At 38.4% G+C, this 26734-nt stretch overlaps 1 protein-coding gene across 1 annotated transcript in view; it reads left to right on the forward strand.

Annotated features, from left to right (window-relative positions):
* Positions 1-26734, forward strand: part of LOC110967257 (aryl hydrocarbon receptor-like) — a 47669-nt gene that overhangs the window by 13929 nt on the left and 7006 nt on the right. Inside the window, exons 3-11 of the mRNA XM_051959393.1 lie at positions 4151-4163; positions 5749-5774; positions 8046-8125; positions 13456-13545; positions 20126-20255; positions 22504-22637; positions 23850-24052; positions 24271-24380; positions 26261-26402. Of these exons, the coding sequence (XP_051815353.1) occupies positions 4151-4163; positions 5749-5774; positions 8046-8125; positions 13456-13545; positions 20126-20255; positions 22504-22637; positions 23850-24052; positions 24271-24380; positions 26261-26402 (928 nt within the window). The remainder of the gene's footprint in view (positions 1-4150; positions 4164-5748; positions 5775-8045; positions 8126-13455; positions 13546-20125; positions 20256-22503; positions 22638-23849; positions 24053-24270; positions 24381-26260; positions 26403-26734) is intronic.

The raw sequence follows: 26734 nt of genomic DNA on the forward strand, positions 1-26734 counted from the left end.
AAAGAGACAAGATGTGACATAAAATTACCAAAATGACACAAGAGCAACTATGAAGAGATGGAAAATGACTAAAAGCAGACACAAACTTGTCAAAATGGCCTCAAAAACAACCATTAAAAGATGCAAAAATGATGACAAAGAGGCATGAAATTACATATATGAGACACAAATTGAACAAAATTGGACAAAGATTAACCAAAGGGAGACAGAATGGCCACAAAGAAACCAAAAATTGGTGCTATGAGACAAAACAAGACAAAAAATGGCATCAGAGAGGTACAAAACTTAAAAAAGCACACATGAAACGTCCTAAAAGGAACTAAAACAATCATAAAATGACCAAAATGGGACAAAAATTAACCACAGGGAGACAGAATGGCCACAAAGAGATGAGAAATGACAAAATAAGATGAAAGATGTTGCAAGTATGACACAAAATGACTAAAATCCACCAAAAACAACCATGAAGGAGATGGAAAATGACCACAAGGAGACACAAAATTAACAATATGAGACATAAAATGGGACCAAAAAACAAGCAAACCAAATGTCAAGGAGATCCAAAATGACTTAAAGCCAGACACAAAATGTCATAAACGTGACACAAAACTAGCAAAAGAAAACAAAAACAACCTGAAAAGATACAAAATGACCACAAAGACCCAGAATTGGCGATACGAGGCAAAATGACCAAAAACAGAAAAACTTGGTCCAGAGAGATGCAAAAACAATCAAGACGTGTCATCAAACGAGCAAACTGGAACAAAAACTACCAAAAAGAGATTCAGAATGACCACAAAGTGGCACGCAATTAACAGCATGAGACACGAAATAACCAGAATAGGACAAAAAAGACTTCAAAGAGGCAAAATGGCCACAAAACAATCAAAATGACTAAAATAAGATGCAAAATGTTGTAAATGGGACATAAATAGGACAAAAAACAACCACGAAGAGATGAAAAATAAAAACAAGGAGACGCAAAATGAGCAAAATGAGCCAAAAAAAGAATTGCAAAGACACAAAATGAGAAACGTGATGATGAAAATCAGACATTAAATATCCTAAAAGGAAAAAAACAGTCATAAAAAGACACAAAATTAACAACATGAGACACAAAATTACCAAAATGGGACAAAAAATAATCACAGAGATGCAAAATGAAGAAGAAATGACGTGAATTGTCCTAAAAAGAACAAAAACAAAAAATTAAAAGACCAAAAATTAAGAATATCATGTAGTTTTAAATGAGGATTTTTAGCCCTTATTCATCCACGGACCAATGAATGAAGCATGTTGGTCTCATATTTAACAGTTTTTCTGTCTTTAATGTTCACAAACAGCTTAAGGTTGGAGTTACTCCTGCTCATAGTTTGTATTCAGAATTTATGCAACAAGGACCGAAGGTGCAGAAGACGTTTTAGTTCGCAACAAACCAAATCTTTGACCAGCTTCCATTAGATCTGTTGTTAAAGCAGAGTTAATAGTTAGACGGAGCTGCACATTATTCTGCAGGAAAGTGAGTTTAACCAGAAAACCTTTGTTTGTTTGTTTGTTTGTTTGTTTGGCCATTAAAGCAGCTCAGATTATCTGCTGCTGCTGCAGAAACCAGGTCAAATAAATCAGTTTTAATGACATTAACGTCCACCAATCACTGCCACGGCTCAGCTGCACTGTAAAAAATGCACAGCTTTAACTGGTAGTATTATTGTTAAAGAGAAATAAAGATTCATGTGGCTGAAATCCAGCTACATTGATGAACATCATGTATGAACTATGTGCTGATCTTCTGTGGGCGTAAATGTGAGGTGAAGCACGGCGGTGGCAGCATCATTATTTAGGTTTCTCCGTTGTGTATCGTCCAGTCAGAGCTCGGTGTCTCTATCAGCTGCTTCTGTTATGTAAGGCGTGTTGTTACAGTCCGGTGACGTGTCGCCGTCTGATTGGCTGCTCCGTGAGGGAAACCCGCCCCCGTCAGTAAACATGCAGAAAGCCGAGGAGACATGCAGCAGCAGCGGTGCGTGCTTCTCCTGCATTAGTGTCCGTGTTGGCGTGCTTCAATGTGTGGGGGAGGTCCGTGTTCATCGCGTGTTCGTTCAGGGTGAAGGAGTTGAAACGTTCTATATTTATCTGTGCCATTCACACTGAGCACAGTCATAAACACACAGACACACATGCAGCGTGGAGCGTGGAGCATGCAGCGTGGAGCATGCAGCGTGGAGCATGCATTACTGCTGCTGGAATCACTGCATCCACAGCTGGAACACACACAGGAAAACATTCCATCTGACAGCATGGACATGTACAATAAAACACTGTGGAATACTTCAGTGGACAAATGAATTTAAAATAACGTAAACATCTGTAACATCAGGATGTATGTCATGATTTTAATGAAGTAAAACTGGAAAAGTGTCTAAAATAACACTTTAAATTATTATTCACCGTTTTAAAGTCTGAGTCTCTTATTTTTACAAATTAGAGCAAAAATCCCCAAAAAGAATAATTTGAATCCTTAATAAAGATGATTTTTCTTTCAAATAAGTTAACTATGCGTTAATAAATGTGTGTGTGTGTGTGTGTGTGTGTGTGTGTGTGTGTGTGTGTGTGTGTGTGTGTGTGTGTGTGTGTGTGTGTGTGTGTGTGTGTGTGTGTGTGTGTGTGTGTGTGTGTGTGTGTGTGTGTGTGTGTGTGTACACATTTCCTGATTTTTATTCCAGTAAAACTGGGAAAGTCTGTACTATAACAGCTAATTCTTAAAAGATTTCCAATTAGACTGTTTAATTCTGAGCATTGCATATATATATATATATATATATTCCAGTAAAATTAAATTGTTAAATTACAGAAAATTATTCAATCTACAGAAAACCGAATTTATTGTTTTAATATATTTTGACAAAAACAAACAAACAAAACAGGCTAAAAACTGTAAATGTCCACATCATAAATCTTTATTTTTAGAAATAATTAGTTTTTTTTACAGTTAGTCTCAGACTGAAGAATTAAACTAATTTACTGTTTTTAAATCAACTGAAATGTTCATTTTATATATATATATTTTTGTTTCTATCATCTTTCCTGACAGATTTTTCTTGTCGTCTTTGGTTTAATGTATAAGTAATCTTATTCCAGCTCCACTACCGTTATAAACTCCATCTGGATCTGAACTCACCAGAAGACGTGTGGTTGGAGGTTCAACAGCAGCTCTGTGGTTTAAATAACGTTTCATTCCAAAGCTTTCTGTGATCCGTTCCAAACATCCGGTTCGGTCTGGAAGCTCTGGAGGACGTCCAGGACGTCATGTAGCGTCTGAACATCCGTTAATCCTGTAGAGGACCAATGTTTGATAAATATGGAGATAATCTGCTGCTCTGGTGGCCGATATGGAGGACACAGTCAAACATCTGAGGAGATAGACCTGTCAAAATCACAGTGATGGTCCAAAATGAACAAAACCTGTTCAAAATGATCAAAAGCATCATTGGAGATGACTCAAAATTCGTCAAAAATGACACAAATTTATCAAAACTCAGATTCACTGGTGCAATATTATTAAAATTATTATTCAAAATTAGTTTACGTTTGGCCAGAATGTCAGCACGGCTCAGAAACAGTGAACAGAGGAGGAAGTAGTTGGAGATCCATTCAGCATGGTGAAACATCTTTTTATAGATGATGAGCAGAGTAGAGAGAAAAAGTTTGAAAACATGGAAATGGTTAAATATCTACAGGATGAGGAGACAAAATGAACACAAAGAGACACAAAATGAAATGGAAAACAACAAAAATTAGACAAAAACAAGCCACAGAATGATAAATATGACACAAAAACATTTACAGTGAGAAAAACGACACAAAATGACAACATGGTGACTAAACTGTCAAGACGACGCACGAAACAACCAAAACAAGACACAAAATGACAAAACTAGACAGAAAACCGTTAAAATGGGACACAAAACCAGACACAAAATGACCACATGGTGACAAAACCGCCAGAAAACAACACAAAACAAAAAAAACGTGACAAAAGCATAATGATCCACATAAAACAACACCAACATGAAACACAATATTACAAAAAAATACACAAATCAAGAAAACTGAGGGGGGATAAAAGTTTTGAGTCACGTAGACAAATTTTGAGTCACTATGGAGACGTTTCAATTTATTTTGGTCATTTTGAGTTGTTTTTGACCTTTTCATCATCATTTATTTCAACTTTGTGTCACTTTTTATGTTAATTTCATCACTTTTTAGATATTACAGTTTATTTTGTGCAAAGTTTGAGTCATTTTGGACACTTTTACAGTTAAGTTTCGAGTTGTTTGAGACCATTTTTAAATCATTTTGCAAAACTTTTGTCATCTTTTGCATTTCTTGCATCTTTTTTGATGAATTCCAAGTTATCAGGGACAAGTTTTTAGTCAGAATGAATTTTAAGACATTCTGGACACTTTTACCTTGGAATCAAATGGAAAGAGACAACAGGGAAACAGCTAACAGATCTAGATTTTGCGGATGACATCACTCTGCTGGCAGAAACAACTGATGACCTACAAAAACTAGCACGACAACTAGAAGAGGGGGCAGGGAAGATCGGGCTCAGAATCAGCCGTGAAAAGACCAAGACTATGATGATAAACAACAACAGCAACAACAACAATAAGAACTTAATCATGGTTGGACAACATGCAGTAGAAGCAGTCGACCAATTCACCTATCTGGGCAGTGTGCTGGCAAGTGATGGAGGCGTAGAAGCAGACGTCAACTGCAGAATTGGAAAAGGTGCCGCTGTCTTCAGCAAAATGAATCGAATCTGGTCAACACCAACAGTAACAACAGCCATCAAGCTCAAGCTGTACAACACTATTGTGCTTCCCACGACGCTGTATGCCTGCGAAACCTGGAAAATGACTTCAAAAATCCAAAAGAAACTCGACGCTTTTCATCAAAGATGCCTGCGGAGGATCCTCAAAGTCAGCTACCGAGATAGAATAACTAACGAGGAGAACCAACACAAAGCCACGACACGAAACAACAACACTGCATCGCATCAAGCTGGCTGGGCATATCCTGAGGTATTCTGAACAACGCCATGCAAAAACCGCGATGACCTGGGTTCCAAGCGAAGGGAAGTGCAAGAGAGGACGCCCAAGGACTACCTGGAGACGGACATTTCAAGCAGACCTAGCAATAGCACAACAGCAACTTGGAACCACCATCACCTGGTACAATGCCGATTGCAGTGGAGAAAGTTTGCGGCCCAGTGTTCTACGCAGAAAAGGCGGACCTAAGTAAGTGTGGACACGTTTAAGGTTATGCTGGACGAATTTTGATTCTCATTTAGTCATTTTAGACCAAGTATGGGTAATTTTGGACAATATTTTGTCGTTTGGGGCACTTTTTCACTCAAATTTGAAATAGTTTGAGACCATTTCAAATGTCATTTTTACAACTTCGGTCATTTTTACTTGCATAATTTTTGCATCAAGTTAATTTAGAACAAGTTTCTGACTCGCTTTGAACAGTCATTTTGGACACGTTTCAAGTTATGTTGAACACCTTTTGCATAATTTTGAACAGGTTTTAGGTCATTTGGACATTTGTTCAGTCATTTTCCTCCTCATGTAATCACTTCCAGCCTCTGGTTGATGCTGGAGCTTCTCCTAAAGCAGAGAAAGGAGCAGATTTGGTGTTTTGAGGTTTAATCAGTCTGGGAAGAGCAAGCTGTTCTCCTCAGAGAAACGCCTGTGGCTGGTTTAAAGGACGTGAAGCAGGAGGACCGAGAGTCTTCGTTCTGTCCACATGAGTCCAGTGAAGCCTGAGAAGCAGATCTGCTATTTGATGACTGTAGAAGCGTCAAAAACAACTGAAAAGTGACCAAAACTGTTATAAAAGACTAAAATATTGTTCCAAATATGTCGGAAAAGACAAAAACTTCACCAAAATAACTGAAGAAGTGTCAAAAATAAAAAAATCTGAAAAACTAGTCAAAATGTGACAGAAAAGATTAAATCTTGTCCAAAATAACTCATACTTCACCCAGGAAGTGAATTTTCTCCGTTTTTCTCTCTAGAAAGACAACGTCTGGTTCATAATTTTGAGTTTGAGTAATTTTTGACTCATGAAGTGACCAAATTTAGACACAAATGATAAATCTCTTCCACTTGAATCTTCTTGAACTGACCTTCCTGATGATCCACTTTTTAACACTTTTGAAGTAAAAACTCACCGTTTATTTTCTGATTTGACGACTTTTGTTGACGTTTTTCTCGGCTGATAACCTGCCTTAGCGTTGTCACGGTTACGTCTGTGATGCTGGGTGATGAGGCGCGGTGATGTCATGAGAAAGCCGCAGCGTGTTAATCTGTGACCTCATCAGGAGTGGCGCCCGGCGACCCGTGACGACCTCTGACCTGCGGGGCTGAGACAAACATCTCTGTCCAGAGATGTGACAGCAGCTTAAAGAACAAACAGATTCTCCTCTGGTGTCGACATGTCATCGTCTCTTCCTTTGTTTCTGTTTCTACCAACAACTGTCACATCAGAGCAACAACAATGACAAAAAAGACCAGTAATTAACAGAAAAAATGGGGAAAAAATGGTGTTTCCAGCTTCTTATGTGTGAAGTTTTACTGCTGATTGTTTCTATTAATCTGTCCGTTATTCTGTTGTTTCTAGAGAAGAATTTTTCGAATGACCAACATGGCACAAAAAATCAACCACAAAGAGACGGAATGGCAACAGAGAGATGAAAATGACTAAAATCAGACACTGAATATCCCAAATGTGACAAAAAAGTAATCAAATGGAGCAAAAACAACCATAAAGACGTTAACTGTGACCACAAAGTACCTCAAAGTGAATAATATAAGACGCCAAATGGCCAAAAATATTCCGATCAGACATTAAACATCCCAAGTGTGACAGAAAAGGACCAAAATGGAGCAACAACAACCATAAAGAAAATGCAACATGAACAATATGAAACACAAAATCACAAAATGGAACATAAAAATACCTACAAAGACATGAAATGACAAGAAAGTGATGAAAAATGGCTAAAATTAAGGCAATGTCCCAAATGTGACACAAAGCAACCGAGATGGAGCTAAAACAATGACAAAGACTACTGGTTTCTGTTAATCTGTCCGTTATTCTGTTGTTTTCTGAGAAACTAAACTTCTCCTGAAAAAGTCCAACATCCAGTCCGAAACCAGTCCTCATCCAGGACCAGATCCAGAGTAAAATAAATCCTAAACCAACTTTAAATCACATCCAAAACCAGGAGAACCAAAACTGGAACCAAACATAAACCAGTCCCAAGAAAGTCTAGAACCAGTCCAACATCCAGTCTGAAACCAGTCCAGAAATTCTTCTAGAAAGAACCAGATCATGATACTGCCACCTCCATGCTTGATGGTAGGTTTGGTGTTCTTGGGGTTAGGAAAAGATCCGCCAAAGACAGTCCGAAACGAGTACTAAACCAGTCCTGAAAAGGTCTAAAACAAAGACCAAAATCATACCTAAACCAGTCAGAACACCAAGAGCATGATGCTGCCACCTCCATGCTTGATGGTAGGTTTGGTGTTCTTGTGGTTAAAGGACTTTCTCTCCTCCAAACCCCAAAGTGGATCTAATGGTTCTATTTAAACTGGATCAGAGTCAGCAGCTGTAGTCAACTGGAATCACTCGGGAGAAGTTAAGGTCATGAAACTAAGAAAATCTGATCAATACAACTTTGTAAATCAATAAAACTGTTCATTCAAGTTGCTGTAGATCTAGAAGAGTTCCAGAAGACCTTTAGTAAACCTATGAAGGAACTTTTGTGTCTGAATCTGCTCTGAAACGTCTCCCAGTGACTTCCTTCTTGTTGGAGTTGGTGGTTTCTGGAGTCTGAACCAGAATAAAGGTGTTTCTGTTGTGATCTAATGGGGTCAGACGGTAGAACTTCTTCAGGCTGTGAATGTTTGATGATCTGGAGCAGCTTCAACTGAACTTTAATCTGAAACTTTTCTCACTTCCTGTTTCCTCCTCAGTCGCCCTGAACAGTCGGAACAGAGACGACAAGTCAGGAGGAACCGATGGAAAGATCCCAGAGGGAGAACTTCTGCTGCAGGTTGGTTCCTTTAGAGCTGTAGACTCTTTACCAGCTCCACCTGTCCTCAGGTATCCAGTCAGCCAATCAGGTGACAGCGGGTCAGTACATTTAAACAAAAAGACGAGGTCCAGATGAACTGCTGAGACAGAAGTTTGATGGAAGCTTTGTGTATTTTAGCTGTATTTTTGCACGTTTTTGTGGTATTTTTATGTTTTAATGTTGATTTTGCGTCTTCTTGATGATTTTGCTTCTACTTGTAGTGTTTTTACATATTTTTCTGATGATTTGCATCTTTTGTGGTGATTTTGTTTTGATTTTCTGTCTTTTCATGGGGATTTTATATCTTTTGTGATTTTGCATTTACTTGATATTAATTTTGCACCTTTTGATGGTAATTTAGCATCTTTTTTTAATGGTTTTGCATCTTTTTGTAGTGATTTTGAATCCTTTTGTGACTATTTTGAATCTATTTGTAGTAATTTTCTGTCTTTTCGTGGTGGTTTTTCATTTTTTTGTTTTGATTTTTCATTGATTTATAGTGATTTTTCATCCTTTCATGATAATTTTGCAACTATTTGTATTGATTTTGTATCTTCCTGGTAATTTAGCATCTTTTTGTGCAGGTTTTGCATCTTTTAATGGCTGTTTCATCTATTTTTGTGTTGATTTTGCATCTATTTATGGTCATTTTGTGTTTATTTAGCATTTTCAGGGGGTACTTTGAAGCTATTTGGTGTGATTTAGCATCTTTACTGGTGATTTATCAACTTTTTGTTACAGTTTTGCGTCTTTTAGTCATGATTTTGTATCTTTTTGTGGTGATCTTTCTCTGGAGGTTTAGCATATTTTAGTGGGTATGTTGTGTTTCGGTGGCCATTTTTCATCTCTTTATGGTTGTTTTTGCTCCATTTGGGACATTTTGTGTCTGATTTTAGTCATTTTGCATCTTTGTTGTTTTTTTTGGTTATTTTTGTGCCCAGTGTTGGTCAATTTGTGTGTCTTTGTTGTCATTATATAAGTCCTTAAGGGTGTTTTCTGTCCCAATTTGGCATATTTGTATCTCAGACTATTAATAGTGCACGTTTTCGTTGCTATTTTGTCTCTTTGTGGTTGATTTTTGGTCCTTTTGTGTCTCTTGTTGTTAATTCCGTGTCCCTATGTGGTCATTTTATGTCTATTTATGGTTGTTTTTGTCCCAGTTCAGTCATTTGTCTGTCACACGTCGGACATTTTGTGTCTGATTTTAGTCATGTTGATCTTTGTTGTCATTTTTGTCTCTTTTTGGTTGTAATATGCCCTATGTTGGTCATTTTGTGTGTCTTTATGGTTGCTTTTATTACATTTTCATTTATGTCCCATTTTCATTTTAGTAGTTTAGCATCTCTTTGTTGCCATTTTGTCTCTTTTTGGTTGATTTTTGGTCCAATTTTAGACATTTTGTGTCTTATTTTACTCATTTTGCATCTCTTTGTAGTCACTTTGTCTCCTTTTAGTTATTTATGTGCCCTGTATTTGTCATATTCTGTGTCTTTATTTTCATTTTCCGTGTCTTTATGGATGTTTTTGTCCAATTTTGGCATTTTGTGTTTCTTGCTTTTGATGCTATTTTGTCTCTTTGTCGTTGATTTTTGGTCGTTTTGTGTCACATTTGTCACATTTTGTGGCTGATTTTAGTCATTTTGCATCTCTTTGTTGCCACTTTGTCTGTTTTGGTTGTGTTAGACGTTTTGTGTGTCTTTGTTGTCATTTTGCATCTCTTTATGGTTGCTTTTGTCCCACTTTGGCTGTTTTGTTGCCACATCTTGTTTTCTGTGCTTCTCTCTCTGTTTTTGGTCCCATTCAGTTCATTTAGTTTGCAGAGTTTAACGTTCTGACCACAACGCAGCTGCAATAACAACTTCGTTGATCAGGAAAAAAGTCTCTTTTCAGTCTGTGGTTTCATTTTTATCAGGAGAAAGGAGATTGAAAAGAGAAAAGTTTTTGAGGAAAAGGCTGATCAGCAGATGTGTTTTCAGGAGAATAAGCGTCAGGGTTTTGTGTCCTCTGAGTCGGCTGCCAGATCTTTTTGGATCCGCTGCAGTCATTGATTTTCCAGTCCAGTTCCCTCCAATGTTCAGCAAACTGGAATTCCAGGAGAGGAAACAGACTGCCGACTTCACCGGGAACCAAGGTTTAGTCCTAAACAGCAGCTTCTTCAGTCTGTTAGGGAAAGGTGTGTGAATATATCAGTTAGTCAGACTCAGAAAATGGACGAATCATTGCAGAATTTACAGATTCTTTGGGACGCCTAATGTCCAAAACCTGGATTTAAATGCACATAAATGTAAAGAACCTGACTGTGAAGGCACAAAATTATTGCCAATAAAATGGTTTTGAACACATTAAAGTGTAAAGAACCTGAATATAAAGTCACAAAAACACATTAAAGTGTAAAGAACCTGGACATCAGGGATTCAAGCACAAAAGTGAGAAAAACAGGGATATTAACACAGAAAATTATTTTAAAAATCAGGATTTTAAGACCCAAAAATGTCAAAAATCTGCATATAAGGACACCAAAGTCTAAGAAAACTCAACATTAAGAAAAAATACAAGTAATAAAAGATAAAAAAAAAAAAAAGTGAAAAATGTGAAGATACAGATTTCACGAAGACAGACTTTAGCCCATTTTTGTGGTCATTTTGCATTTTTATTTTGCTTTGATTTTACATGTTTTTGTTCCTATTATCCCCTTTGTGATGACTTTGTCTTTTAATGGTAATTTTGTGACGTTTTATGGTCATTTTGTGTCTTTAGTGGTAATTTTGCGTCTTTTTATGGTCATTTTGTGTCTTTTTATGATGGTTTTGCCCCATTTTGTGGTGATTTTGTCTGTTTTTTGACGATTTTGCCTCATTTTGTGGTGATATTGTGTGTTTTTGTACACATTCAGCAGCTTCATGGTGATTTTTCATTTGTCATCATGATCTTTGAGAGGTGATTTTTGTTTCTCTTTGCAGTGATTTTGCTTTTTTTTTTATGGTTATATTGCAAGTTTCTGTGCGGATTTTGTGTCTTTCCATTGATTTTGCCCATTTGTGAATATTTTGTGTGTTATTGTGGTAATTTTACATCTTTTTGTGGGGATTTCATATATTTTTTTATCAATAATTTAGGTCTTCTTGTGGTGATTTGGTTTTTTTGTGGTCATTTCACAGTTTTCCTTTTTATTTGGCATCTTTCTGGGTGTTTTTGTAGTGATTTTATGTATTTGTATGGTTATTTTGCATCTTTTTGTGATGCTTTTGAATTTTTTGTGTTTTTTTTTTTTTACATATCTTTCTGGTGATTTTGTATGTTGTATGTTTTCTTTATGGTGATCATCTTTCTATTGTGATTTTGCATCTTTTTGTGGAGATTTTGTGCTGCTTTTACATCTTATTTTGTCAATTTTGCATCTTTTTATGGTGATTTTGTGTGTTTTTATTGTTATTCTGCATCATTGTGGGGATTTTCCATCTTTTTGCAGGAATTTTTTTTGTCTTTTGTGATTATTTTGCATCTTTTCCTGATTAGTTTTGCCTCGTTTTGAAGTTATTTCACTTCTTTTTATGATGATTTAGCATCTTTTTATGGCAATTTTGTGTCTCTTTTTGGTTATTTTGCATCTTTTAGTGGGGATTCTGTCCCTTTTGTGATTATTTTGCATCATTGTGGTGATTTTTCATCTCTTTGTAGGAATTTTACATCTTTTTGTCGTGATTTCATATCAGTTTGTGGTGATTTTGTGGTTTTTTTTTTATCTTTTTGTGTTTATTTTGTCTGTTTTCTGGGTGATTTTGTGCCTCTGATCATGTTACATCTTTTTGTGATGACGTTGAGTTTCTTCATGATGATTTTCTGTCGTTTTGTAGCGACTGTGCACCTTTACATTGAAAACTCAACCCCTTGCGTCATAAATCAGATTTTGTGTCCCTGTTTGTGTTTCCGTGGATGAAGTGTGGCGGATAATCGTGCTGAGTCACTGGTTATGAGGAGGAAGAACAACATGGCGTCTTGGTGGCTGCTGTACTTTCAGGATTTTTGTGTTTGTCGGCTGAAATGTTCTCGTACGGGAGGAAGCTCGTGTTGGTTCGCTGAGGTGGAAACATTGGACCAGCTGTTCCCTCAGAACAGAAACAAAGAGCTCGCTCCATTTCACTAAAGTCCTCTTGTTCCCTCCTTTCCTTCCTGTGACTCCCGGTGTATTTAGAGTTATCTACTGTTTATACCTGATTTAACCCTTAGAGCTGAAGAATAGCACTGTTTCTTTTATTTATGGACAGAATTTGTAATGTTTTAACTCAAAACTGTCTAAAATTACTTAAAATGTCCAAACGTTTTGGAAAATTGCTTAAAAACTGGTCAAATGTGATTCAAAACTCATCAAATGTGTCTAAAAAGGCACAAAAAAGGACTGAAATTCGTTCAGATTGAGTGGAAAAACTCCAGGATGCTGGATGAAACTTCACCAGATGTTCTGCTGCTGGCTGCAAGAGTCAAAGTTTTTGTGTGCTCAAAGTTGTCGAAAACAATCAAAATTTATCTGAAATTACTCATAAATGTGCAGAACAAGACTCAAACTCATCAAACTGTGTCCAAAATGACACAGTTTTTACAAGTTGGTGATTTTAGGTGTTTTTGTGGCCATTTTAGAGCTTTTTTGTGGCGATTTTAGGTCCTTTGCGGTCATTTTTAGATCCATTTGTGATGATTTTAGGTCCTTTGTGGTGATTTTAGGTCTTTTGTGATGATTTTTAGGAAAGTTTGTAGTGATTTTAGGTCTTTTGTCGCCACTTTAGGTCTTTTTGTGGTGACTTTTGGTCTTTCTGTGATCATTTTATGTCTTTGTGGTGATGTTGCTTTTATCTTTGGTTGTGTCACATCTTTTAACGGTAATATTGTGTATTTGTGATAATTTAGCCTCTTTTTGTGTACATTTTGCAGCTCTATAGTGATTTAGCTTTTTGTTGTGATGATTCAAACCATTTTAATGTTTGTTTTGTATCTTTTTATGGTGGTTTTGTGTCCTGGTGATCGTTGTGATAATCATTCAAATTGACTCCAAACTGACCCAGAATTACTTGAAATTTTAGAGCAAACCTGACTAAATGCTCTGTTGTTGGCTTTAGGAGTGAACACAAGAGTCTTCATGCACTCCCAGCATCAGAGGAACTGAACACCCTGTAGATTACTGATGATTCCAACCAAACTGGGAGAGTCCTCGGTGTTAGCATGTTAGCTAACGTTAGCTTTATAATGTTAGTTTTCTCGTCTCATTACTTCCAGTCATGTGTTGATTCTAACCCACTGTTATTCTTCCTCCTCAGGCTCTCAACGGCTTTGTTCTGGTCATCACCGCCAGTGGAACCATCTTCTACTCGTCCCACACCATCCAGGACTACCTGGGCTTCCACCAGGTAACGTTTCCTTCAGAACGTTCATCTTTACAGTGAAGTCTCTCCTCCCTTAGGGTTATTTATGACACAAAACTTGTCTAAAATGACTCAAAACTTTTCCAATATTATTCAAAATTGATCTAAAACGCATTCAAACATATTGAAAATAACACAAAACTTGTCAAAATTACTCAAAGCTGGTCTAAAATTAATTAAAACTAGTCAAAAATGTCTCAAAATTGGCTTAATATCAATTACAACATGTTCAAAATTATTCAGTTAGTCCAGAACTGCTCAGAACATGTTTAAAATGACTCCAGATTAGTTTAAAATGACTCCAAGCTGGTCAAAAATGTAATAAAACTTGTCAAAAATGACAAAAAGCTGGTCTATATTAATTAAAGTGTTAAAAATTACTCCATTTGTCCAAAGTTAATCAAAACATCTCCAAAATAACTCAGAATTTTCCAAAAGTGACTCAAAATTGGTCTAAATACAGCCACGGCCATAAGTTTGGACACAAGTACCATGACGCTTGTGAATCTTAGAAAATACCACAAAATTGTCACTTACCAGTCATAGCCATCAACCAAAATGAAATACAGATATTTCCAGTACATAAATTTGATGTTTGACAGCAAATAGTGACATTAGAATATTAACTGCAAATTGTTGCACAAATTTTGTCATTGACTGACGAAAGTTTTTCACATACTATTTGCTGTCAAGCATCAAATTTATGCACTGGAAATATCTGTATTTCATTTTGGTTGATGGCTACAACTGGTATTTATATTGTAAGTGACAATTTTGTGGTAGTTTCTAAGATTCACAAGCGTCATGGTACTTGTGTCCAAACTTATGGCCATGGCTGTAATTAAAAGGTGTATAAACTTGGACTTCCGGTATGGCGTAAGAGCATACAGCAGCACAAAACAGAGGCTCCCAGACAACTTTATTTTCCCCCCAAAAAAACACAGGATATTCACACAGAAAAGCATCACTGTAGCATGAAAGGGGGAAACAGAAGACTGACAAGAAGTGATTTACGACAAAACCTGAAGAAAAACGATAAAGCGCTGATGGAAAGTGAGGCTAATGTTAGCATGCTAGCTGAGCAAGAGGCTATGGAGTCTGTCCAAACTACGATAATTGCCGAGATACAGGCTGTTCGTGAAGACGTGAAGAAAGAACTCAGCGAAACAATAGGAACACTCAAGAACGAACTGGAGGATTTCCGAGGAGAAATAAGTACAAAACTAAATAGCATTTCATCCGAGTTAAGAGAAATAACGGACAGAATCGAGGCGACAGAACAGAGAGTGGCCGACGTGGAGGAGTAGAAACCACGGAGATGCTGAGCTACACACTTGATCTCTAGAAATACATTCAAGCCCAGTTAACGGACCTGGAGGCTCGCTCCCAAAGGAATAATATTCGTTTCCACGGTATCTCGGAGGGGACCGAGGGCGATAACATGAAAGTTTTTCTGGAGGAGTTTTTCAAAAGTGAGCTGTCTCTCACAGAGACCCCCCTCAGTATTCAGCGCTGCCACCGGTCACTGGGACCCAAACCGCCGCCGCCAACCCGAGGTCCGTGCTTGTTTACTTCTTGGAGTACACAACTGAAGAGCAGGTGCTCCGCTCCACTTGGAGAAAGAAGGAGATTCGCTATGATGGAAGAAGAGTGTTTTTCGAGCAGGATTACCCGACTGAAATACACATGAAGAGAAAGGCGCACACAAACATCAGAAAAACTGTCAAGGAGAAGGCCATTCGCTTCCAGATGCTTTACCCAGCAAAATTCAGAGTGTTTCTTGACACGGGGCCAGTGACCTACACACGTGGACAAAATTGTTGGTACCCCTCAGTTAAAGAAGGAAAAACCCACAATTCTCACTGAAATCACTTGAAACTCACAAAAGTAACAATAAATAAAAATTTATTGAAAATTAAATAATCAAAAACAGCCATTACTTTTGAATTGTTGATTAACATAATTATTTAAAAAAACAAACTAATGAAACAGGCCTGGACAAAAATGATGGTACCTCGATAAAAGATTGAAAACTATTTGACCAGAGTGACATGATTAACTCAGGTGTGTCATTTAATTGACATCACAGGTGTTTCCAAACTCATAATCAGTCAGTCTGCCTATTTAAAGGGAGACAAGTAGTCACCCTGCTGTTTGGTGAAAAGGTGTGTACCACACTGAACATGGACAACAGAAAGCGAAGGAGAGAATTGTCCCAGGACATCCGAAAAAAAATGATAGACAAACATCTTAAAGGTAAAGGCTATAAGACCATCTCTAAACAGCTTGAAGTTCCTGTGACAACAGTGGCTCATATTATTCAGAAGTTCAAGACCCACGGGACAGTAGCCAACCTCCCTGGACGTGGCCGCAAGAGGAAAATTGATGACAAATTGAAGAGACGGATCGTTGGAATTGTATCCAAAGAGCCCAGAGCAACCTCCAAAGAAATTAAAGGCGAACTCCAAGGCCAAGGTACATCAGTGTCAGATCGCACCATTCGTCGTTGTTTGAGCCAAAGTGGACTTCATGGGAGACGACCAAGGAGGACACCACTGCTGAAAAAAACTCATAAAAAAGCGAGACTGGAATTTGCAAAAATGCATGTTGACAAGCCACAAAGCTTCTGGGAGAATGTCCTTTGGACAGATGAGACCAAACTGGAGCTTTTTGGTAAGGCACATCAACTCTATGTTCATAGACTCAAAAACCAAGCATACAAAGAAAAGAACACTGTCCCTACGGTGAAACATGGAGGAGGCTCAGTAATGTTTTGGGGCTGCTTTGCTGCATCTGGCACAGGGTGTCTTGAAAGTGTGCAAGGTACGATGAAATCTGAAGACTATCAAGGCATTCTGGAGAGAAATGTGCTGCCTAGTGTCAGAAAGCTTGGTCTCAGTCGCAGGTCATGGGTCTTCCAACAGGACAACGATCCAAAACACACAGCCAAAAACACCCAAGAATGGCTGAGAGAAAAGCGTTGGACTATTCTAAAGTGGCCTTCTATGAGCCCAGATCTGAATCCCATTGAACATATGTGGAAGGAGCTGAAACATGCCATTTGGAGAAGACACCCATCAAACCTGAGACAACTGGAGCTGTTTGCTCATGAGGAGTGGGCCAAAATACCTGTTGACAGCTGCAGAACGCTCATTGACAAATACAGAAATCGTTTAATTGCAGTGATTGCCTCAAAAGGTTGTGCAACAAAATATTAAGTTATGGGTACCATCATTTTTGTCCAGCCCTATTTCATTAGTTTGTTTTTTTAAATAATTATGTTAATCAACAATTCAAAAGTGATGGCTGATTTTGATTATTTAATTTTCAATAAATTTTTATTTATTGTTACTTTTGTGAGTTTCAAGTGATTTCAGTGAGAATTGTGGGTTTTTCCTTCTTTAACTGAGGGGTACCAACAATTTTGTCCACGTGTGTATGTTCAAATGTTATGTTTCATTTTGGTACACAGACAGATGTTTTATTGTTCTGGTCATCAACGGATGTTTGACTATTAAGATACTATCTGATCTTTTTCAGTAATGGAAATGCATTATCAAGAGTATAGAGTGATCACTCTTAATGGGCTGAATAATCCCATAAAGAGGAGTAAGGCCATTGCTACAATGAAAAGGGAGAGGCAAGATATAATTTTTTGGCAAGAGACTCACCTTATACACAGCGAACATGAGAAATTGTATAAAATGGGATTTAGAAAGTCATATTATTCTACATTTGAGAAGGGAAATGCACGGGGTGTAGCAGTATTAATTTCGAACAGAGTAAATTTCCAGTTTTCTTCACAAATTACAGATAAAGAAGGGCATTATTTGTTGGTTAGAGGCTTTATTGACAATAAGGAAGTAACATTATTGAATTTCTACAGACCAACAGTAACTAATAAAGGGTTAATTAAAAAAGTGTTTAACATGATAACTACTGAAGCATCAGGTGTGCTTATATGTGCTGGGGACTGGAATATTAATTTACATCCTAACCTAGATTCAACAAGCAGATTAAAAAACATAAAACCTGAAGCTTTATACACTAAAAAAATGCTTCAAGAAATAGGCATGTTGGATGTTTGGAGAGAACTACACCCGAGCGATAAATGTTTTACTTTTTTCTCCCACTCACATTGTACATATTCGAGAATCGATTATTTTTTTATGTTTAGGGCTGACACACATAGGATTATAAAATGTGACATAGGGGTAAGAGATATTTCTGATCATGCAGGGGTGTATCTGACATTACATTTAGAAAATAGACCAAAAAAGACTCTGTGGAGACTAAACACCAGCCTCTTAAACGACGCCCAATGCCGAAAATATATAGAGGAAGAATTTGAAGAATACACGTTACTTAATGACAATGGGATGGTGTCTCCAAGTCTGTTATGGGATGCGGCCAAGGCTGTTATTCGGGGCAAACTTATAATGTGGTCAGTCCGCAAGAAGAAAGAAAAAGAGAAACAAATTGATGATCTGACTGCAAAACTAAAATCCCTGGAAATCAGACACATGAAGTACAACAATACTGATGTCCTAAATCAAATCAGAGAAACAACACAATCCCTGAATAACATATATGAAGGTCAAATAGAAAAAAGACTTAAATTTATTAAACAAACATTCTATGAAAATGGCCCTAAATCTAAGAAATTACTGGCGTGGAGGATGCGCAAACAAGAGGCGGAGAGATCTGTTTACTAGATCTATTAGATCTATTTCCTTTGAGTATCTCAAAAAGGAGTATAATATGGAGAAACAGGATCTCTTCAGATATTTCCAATTGAGAGATTATTTTAATAAAAGCATCAAAACTATTGGGGAAGAAGGAATGAACCTGATAGAGATATTTATCAGTGCTTATAAAGGAAACTTGAGTAAAAAACTGACCTCCAGAATTTACTTGGCTTTGCAGAAAAACAGAGATCTCTGTACAATGTACATTAAATCAAGGTGGGAGAAAGAGGCCAACATACAGTTGACTGAAGATGATTGGTTAAATATTTGCCAGACATTATCACTACCTCTAGTTCAGATCTATGGAGGGAATTTACCTGGAAAAATATTCTACGATTCTTCATAACTCCCAGAATCAAAAGTTTACAGGAACAACAACAATCCAGCTCTTGGACAATGTTGGAGGGGGTGTGGTAACATGTCGGCTGGTCCTTTTCACATATTCTGGGAATGTCCCGTAATCTCATCGTACTGGGAGGACGTAAGAGCAGCAATAGGATCAATAATCAACCTGCAGTCTGATTTCAGTTTTAGTGTTATATATTTAGGAAACATACCAATTGAAATAAATATAAAAGATAGGTACCTACTACAACTATTACTGGCAAGCAGCAAAAAGGCAATAACCAGGAAATGGCTAAGCACTGAGGGTCCGACTATTTTAGACTGGATAGGAATAGTTGAAGAAATTCACAATGTGGAAAGGCTAAAATTCTCCCTGAGATACAATACTGAAAAAGGTGACCAATATTGGAAGAAATGGTGGGACTATATAAAGGAGAGGTGATCTTTCTACTGAATGTATACTTTGTGTGGGAATCTTTACATTTTATTTTTATGAACCAGGTCACTGGAGCTCTGCCATGGCCATGAGTTTTTCCCCTTCTGTATGAACATATGTTTCCTTAACTTCTATGTACTAAGGTGACTATTGGGACTGCACAGAGAAAGGTATTTTGTGTTATTTTGGACTAGAAATACCCCTAGATATGACCTATCAGCTTGATTTCTGTTAGCCAGACACTATACTTTTGTAACGAATGACCCTGTCTGATGTACCTGTTTTATATGTTTATCTACATGTTGCACTGTCTTGTTTTTGTTCATATGAAAATCCCAATAAAAAGAAAGTGTCAAAAAAAGGTGTTTAAACTTTCTCAAGTTGTCCAAAACTATTCCAAACATGTTCAAAATGACTCAACGCTGGTCAAAAAGGACTCGCGTAAAATGAATTAAAACGTGTCAAACATGACCCAAAATTGGTCTAAAATGAAATTAAACTTGTCAGAAATAACTCCAAGCTGGTCTAAAATGAATTAAAATGCATCAAACATGACTCAGAATTGGTCAGTTTGTCCAAAACTAGTCAAAACATCTTCAAAAGGAAATGAATTAAAACCCACACTTCTCAAAACGGGTCTGAAACTAACTAAAATGTGTTCACAATTGCTCAATTCATCCAAAATTACTCAAAACATTTTCAAAATGACTCCAATATGCTCTAAAATGAATTCAAACATGTTCGAAATGACTAGAAATTTGTCAAAAATGACTCAAACTTGATTTAAAATCAATTTAAAATATTTTCAAAATGACTCAAAACTGGTCTGAAGAGAACTAAAATCTGTTCAAAATGACTGAATGTGACCACAATTACTCAAAACATGCTCAAAAAGACTCCATATTCATCCAAAGGTACTTAGATTTGTCCAGAATCACACTCTCAGACAGGGAGAGTCTTCTTCCTGAAGGGGGCGGGGCCTCTAGCTGCTCATTTGAATAATCCTGTATTTCTTGTGTTTTTGTTGTTCCTTCAGACTGATGTGATGCATCAGAGCGTCTATGAACTGGTCCACACTGAGGACCAGCAGGAGCTCCGGAGTAACCTCCACTGGGCTCTAAACCCTCCAGCTATCCCGACTGCCATTACCCAGGATTCACCACCAGGTAGCGCTCCGTCCTGCTGTTGAATGTCACCAGAAACTGCGAAATATCCAACACAGGAAACTGAGGAATCCTTTACTTTGTCGTGCAAGAACCAAAATTGTCCAACTTGAACAAACAAATTTGACAATTTGGTGTCCATTTTTCAAGATGGCCGCCATTTCCTGTTTATTTTCACACCAACATTTTAATATGAAAGTTCAGGTCTTTTTGTGGTCATTTTAGATCTTTTGGTGGTGATTTGAGTTCTTTTGCGGTGATTTTAGATCTTGTGGTCATTTTAGATCTTCTTGTGCTCATTCTAGGTCTGCTGCGGTGATTTTTAGATCTTTTTGTAATGATTTTAGGTCCTTTTATGGTCATTTTAGGTCTTTTTGTGATAATTTTCGGTCTTTTTGTAGTGATTTCTAGGTGATTTTGTGGTCATTTCAGGTCTCTTTGTGGTGATTTGATTTTGACAATTTAAAAGAGTTTTCACTGATCTGCTGCACTACAAAGTATCATCAGGCTCAATTTAGTTGATTTTTGCCGATTTCTGTTCCTCTTTCTTCAAATCACTGTGTAACAGGATTTTACTGTATTTAAAAGATTCGTAGGTGTTCAGGTGTCAAAAAAGGATGAAACATGCTAATTCCATAAAATTTGGAGGTAAAAAGTGAAAAAAAATCCAAAAATCCAATGCTAAACTCTGATTCTAGTGTTTTTCTGTAAGTGGGCGTCAATTAATGCATCCATCAAATTCAGTAATAATTTTACTGAGTTTTGGAGGTGAAACATCCCATATTTGTGGCGGATTGAAGTTCCTTCCTGTGTTCCTGCTGACACATTATTATTGTTGTTGTTGTTGTTGTTGTTGTTATTATTATTATCATTATTATTATTATTATGGGATGGTTCAGGCTTGAAGCTGATCACATGACCCGCTAATCTGCAGCGTGACTTAGGAGATGAAGTGGTCCTGGATCTGTATTTAAGATGCTTAAATGTGTTTTTAAGAGCTGTAGCCGCAACCCAACGACCACCACAGACCACCACAGACCACCACAGACCTCCACAGACCACCACAGACCTCCACAGGCCTCCACAGACCACCACAGGCCTCCACAGACCACCACAGGCCTCCACAGACCACCACAGACCTCCACAGACCACCACAGACCACCACAGGCCTCCACAGACCACCACAGACCACCACAGACCACCACAGACCACCACAGACCTCCACAGACCTCCACAGGCCTCCACAGGCCTCCACAGACCACCACAGGTCTCCACAGACCACCACAGACCTCCACAGGCCTCCACAGACCACCACAGACCACCACAGACCTCCACAGACCACCACAGACCTCCACAGACCACCACAGACCACCACAGACCTCCAGAGGCCTCCACAGACCACCACAGGCCTCCACAGACCACCACAGGCCTCCACAGACCACCACAGACCACCACAGGCATCCACAGACCACCACAGGCCTCCACAGGCCTCCACAGACCACCACAGACCACCACAGACCACCACAGGCCTCCACAGACCACCACAGACCACCACAGACCACCACAGACCACCACAGGCCTCCACAGACCACCACAGTCCTCCACAGACCACCACAGATCACCACAGATCTGACAACCTTTTTGCTTGCAGACTTTGCTCCGTTTGCTTCCTTTTGCGCTCCATGTGTGCCGTCTTCTCAACCAACTCTCCGCTCTGCTACTGCTAAAAACAACCAGCTCCGCTCTGCTACGCTCCGTCAGCACACACACCGTATTTGCTGTAAATTGCTCCGTCTCTCACAGGAAATTCTAGACGAGTCGACAAAAAATTAATAAAATACAAATATTTACAAAACCAAAATGATTCATGAATCGAAAATGGGGGCATTAATAAGTGTAAATAACGAAGATTCATCCACATTAATATGAGACTTTGTTACGAGCATAAAAATCTTCCTCGGTGCCCCTTTAAAGAATGATTTACAATTTGTTAAAATACTGTTTTTTTATTGTTATTTTTCACATTATATTTTTATTCATATATAAAAAATACTGATTTACATTTTATTTTTACTTTTTAAAAAAATTGTCGACATGTAAATAAATTTTTTCTGTGATTTTGTGCTTTATTTCTGTATATCTATTTATGTGTAATTTATTAAAGCAGAAATGGTTTGTCATCAGCAGAGCAGCTTCAGGTGAAAAGTTCTAACCCACTGTTTGTTGTTGTTGTTGTTGACTTCCTGTTTAGACGTGGAGCCTGACAGCAGCTCCTCTCTGGTCACCTACAACCCAGAACAGCTTCCTCCAGAGAACTCCTCCTTCCTGGAGAGGAGCTTTGTCTGTCGCTTCCGCTGCCTGCTGGACAACTCCTCCGGCTTCCTGGTAGGTCACATGACTCCCCTGTAGGTCACATGACTCACCTACAGGTCACATGACTCACCTGTCGATCACATGACTCACCTGCAGGTCACATGACTCCCCTGTAGGTCACATGACTCCCCTGTAGATCACATGACTCCCCTGTAGATCACATGACTCCCCTGTAGATCACATGACTCCCCTGTAGATCACATGACTCCCCTGTAGATCACATGACTCACCTGCAGGTCACATGGCTCACCTGCAGGTCACATGACTCACCTGTAGATCACATGACTCACCTGTAGATCACATGACTCACCTGCAGGTCACATGACTCACCTGTAGGTCACATGACTCACCTGCAGGTCACATGACTCACCTGCAGGTCACATGACTCACCTGCAGGTCACATGACTCACCTGCAGGTCACATGACTCACCTGCAGGTCACATGACTCACCTGCAGGTCACATGACTCACCTGCAGGTCACATGACTCCCCTGTAGGTCACATGACTCCCCTGTAGGTCACATGACTCACCTGTAGGTCACATGACTCACCTGCAGGTCACATGACTCACCTGCAGGTCACATGACTCCCCTGTAGATCACATGACTCACCTGTAGATCACATGACTCACCTGCAGGTCACATGACTCACCTGTAGATCACATGACTCACCTGCAGGTCACATGACTCACCTGCAGGTCACATGACTCACCTGCAGGTCACATGACTCACCTGCAGGTCACATGACTCCCCTGTAGATCACATGACTCACCTGCAGGTCACATGACTCCCCTGTAGGTCACATGACTCACCTGTCGATCACATGACTCACCTGCAGGTCACATGACCCACCTGCAGGTCACATGATCACGTGAGAATAATTTGTCCAAGCCTACAAAACTTGTACAAAATGACCTGAAGCTTTTTCAAAATTTTTCAAATTTTTCCAGAATTTCTCTAAAAATCTCAAAAGACAAAAAGGAGTCCTACATAACCCAAAACCTGACTCAAAAACTTTGTAAATGAGTCAAAATTACAGAAATATGCCCTAAATATGTAGAAACTGGTCCTAAATAGCTGAAGAAGTGTCCAAACATGAGAAAAATCTGTCAATAATGACAATAGCCTGTCTGAAATTACTCAAAAAAGCCTCCAAAATGACAAAAACCTGTCCTAAAAAACCTTAAAGCTGATTCCCATCTGTAAACTCTTCGTTCTGCTTCCAGGCTCTGAACATCCAGGGACGGTTAAAGTTTCTTCACGGTCAGAACCAGCGGCAGGAAAACGGAGGAAAAGCTCCGCCTCAGCTAGCGTTGTTCGCCATCGCCACTCCTCTGCAGCCTCCGTCCATCCTGGAGATCCGAACCAAGAACATGATCTTCAGAACCAAACACAAGCTGGACTTCACGCCGCTCGCCTGCGACGCAAAGTAAGGAAGCTCTGGAGCGTCTTAGCTAGCATTTAGCTCATTAAAAATGTGGATTTAATGTCATATTTGACATAAATACACGTTTTTTCTGCATTTAGCCCATTAAAATAGTAGATTTAATGTTTTAAAATGTGCTTTTTTGTAAATATAAGTGGAAAAAGTGCCACAAACAATGTTCTAAATACTGAATGTGGTGTTTTGTTGTTTTTTTTGTGCAGGGGGAAGATCGTGTTGGGCTACACTGAGGCTGAACTGAGGGTTCGAGGTTCCGGTTATCAGTTCATCCATGCTGCAGACATGTTGTACTGTGCAGAAAACCACGTCCGGAGTAAGTAGAAGTACTTAGCATCCAGTTTTACATCCCTGCATCTTCAGCTGAATTGCTCTCTAAGTAATTCTAGCAGCAAAGTTTTGAAGACAACAAATGAAACGGCAAAACTCAACCTTTCTACAGAGACCAGCAGCTTGACTGTGCATTGAAGTGTCAACAAGAAAAATAACTCAGAATTTACATCAAATTCAATCATAGTTACAGCCTGAACACAGCTCGATCTCCACTGTCTTTAGTCTGGTTTGAATTTCTCATGAAAGGGTTAGGGTTACACAGATGTTTATTGGTATGAAACTCTTCATACCTACTAAAACTAGTCCCAAAACCTGTTTAAATCAGTCAAACTCACTAAAACCTGCCAAAATGAATCAGAAATTGTTTAAAAAAAAGACACAAATGTGTCCAAAATGAGTCCACATTTGTCTTAAATGACAAAAAACTGTTGAGAATTACTAAATAAATAATGGATCCCAAACTTAACTTGTCTGAGAAAACTTTCCACTGTTAAAAATGAACACATAATGCTAAGCTAGCATGCTAAATACAGAGTGACACAAAAAATGTGAAACCAAGAGTGATGGAAGAAAAATATTTTGTTCATAGTAATTGAAACCTTAAAACATGCCCCTTAAGAAACAATGATGGAATTTTCATTTTTAAAAAATGACTTCCTGTAGATGGCGTCCTCCTGTACGAATGCATTCTTGAAATCTACCTGGGGCTATCTCAAGAGTAAAGTGTACACGACTCGACCAAGAACTCTGGATGAGTTAAAACAGAGAATTCAGGATGAAATTCACAGCTGAGATGTTGCAGCGGTCAATGAGGAATCTCAACAGCAGATTTCAAGAATACATTCGTACAGGAGGACGCCATCTACAGGAAGTCATTTTTAAAAAATGAAAATTCCATCATTGTTTCTTAAATGGTATGTTTTAAGATTTCGATTACAGTGAATAAAATATTTTTCTTCCATCACTCTTGGTTTTATTGGATTGGTAAAAAGTTCCCGTTTTTTTTTTGTTTCACCTTGTACTTTAAATGTAAATATTTTCCTGTAAACTCTCCAGCCGTGGCTGCAGAGGACTGATGTTTGCTGGATCATTTCTGTCAGATTAGCGACATACAAACACGGTGCTATTTCAGTCTGGGTCCGTCAGAAAAGTTGGTCTGGACAGACGAACCTAGTCACAGAGTTCAGACAGCTTTCAAAGTAATCCTGCTGGATTAGAGAGCAGATTGAGCAAAGCTGCAGAGCTGCCAGAGCCGAGGATTCACAAATCCAGCAGAGCGAAGCCTCTGAGGCCGATGATCCATACGACAGCACAAACACAGCAGAGGTCAGATATGAGGCCGGCAGGTCAGAGATGTTTAAAAAGACAGAAAACAAAATGATGCAGCTCCACTTATCTGAAAGATTCATTTTATGGATGCTAGCAACAACAGACAGTTCTAAAGGCTTCAAAATGTGACCAAAATGACAGAAAATGTGACCAAAATGATAGAAAATTCTTCCAAAATGATGGAAAATGTGGCCAAAATGATGAAAAATAAGTCCAAAATGATGGCAAATGTGACCAAAATGGCAGAAAATTTGACCAAAAAGATAGAAAAGGCTTTCAAAATGATGGAAAATGTGGTCAAAGTGACAAAAAATGAGTCCAAAATGAGTCAAGATATGTCTGAAATGACAATAACTTGTACAAAATCACTTAAAAGCTGGTCCTAAATGACCAAAAACAGTTCAGTGTGTGTCAGAAAACTTGTCCAAAATGACACAATAGGTGAGTTTTTGTCTTTCAGTCACCTCCAGCTGCTTTTGTTTTACTGGATTCATGTTTTATTTGACTTTAACTGTGTTTTTGTTGTTTCCGCAGTGATGAAAACGGGAGAAAGTGGTCTGACGGTGTTCAGGCTCCTCACCAAGGAGAACCGATGGAAGTGGGTCCAGGCCAACGCCAGGCTGGTCTACAAGAACGGAAAACCGGACTACATCATTGCCACCCAGAGGCCTCTGCTGTACGTAACCAGAGCATATATCATGTCTGAGACCAACAAAATGTGCCAGACAGACTAGTTATAGTACATACACAATGAGAAAATGACTAAAACTGTTCAGAATGACTGAAAGTCTCCAAAATCTCAAAAACCCGACTCAAAAACTGCTCAAAATAACAAAAAAATTGCCAGAAATATTTTGGAACTTGCCCAAAACTACCAAAGACGTATCCAAAATGACTTGCAACATTTCAAAATGGGTCAGAATTTACCCAAACTGGCAAAAACTGGTCAAAAAAACTTGTAACTTGACTCAACTCTCCAAGATGACCTAAAACATTGTTAAATTGTTG

This window comes from Acanthochromis polyacanthus, chromosome 14 (assembly GCF_021347895.1).
Source record: "Acanthochromis polyacanthus isolate Apoly-LR-REF ecotype Palm Island chromosome 14, KAUST_Apoly_ChrSc, whole genome shotgun sequence".
NCBI lineage: Eukaryota > Metazoa > Chordata > Actinopteri > Pomacentridae > Acanthochromis > Acanthochromis polyacanthus.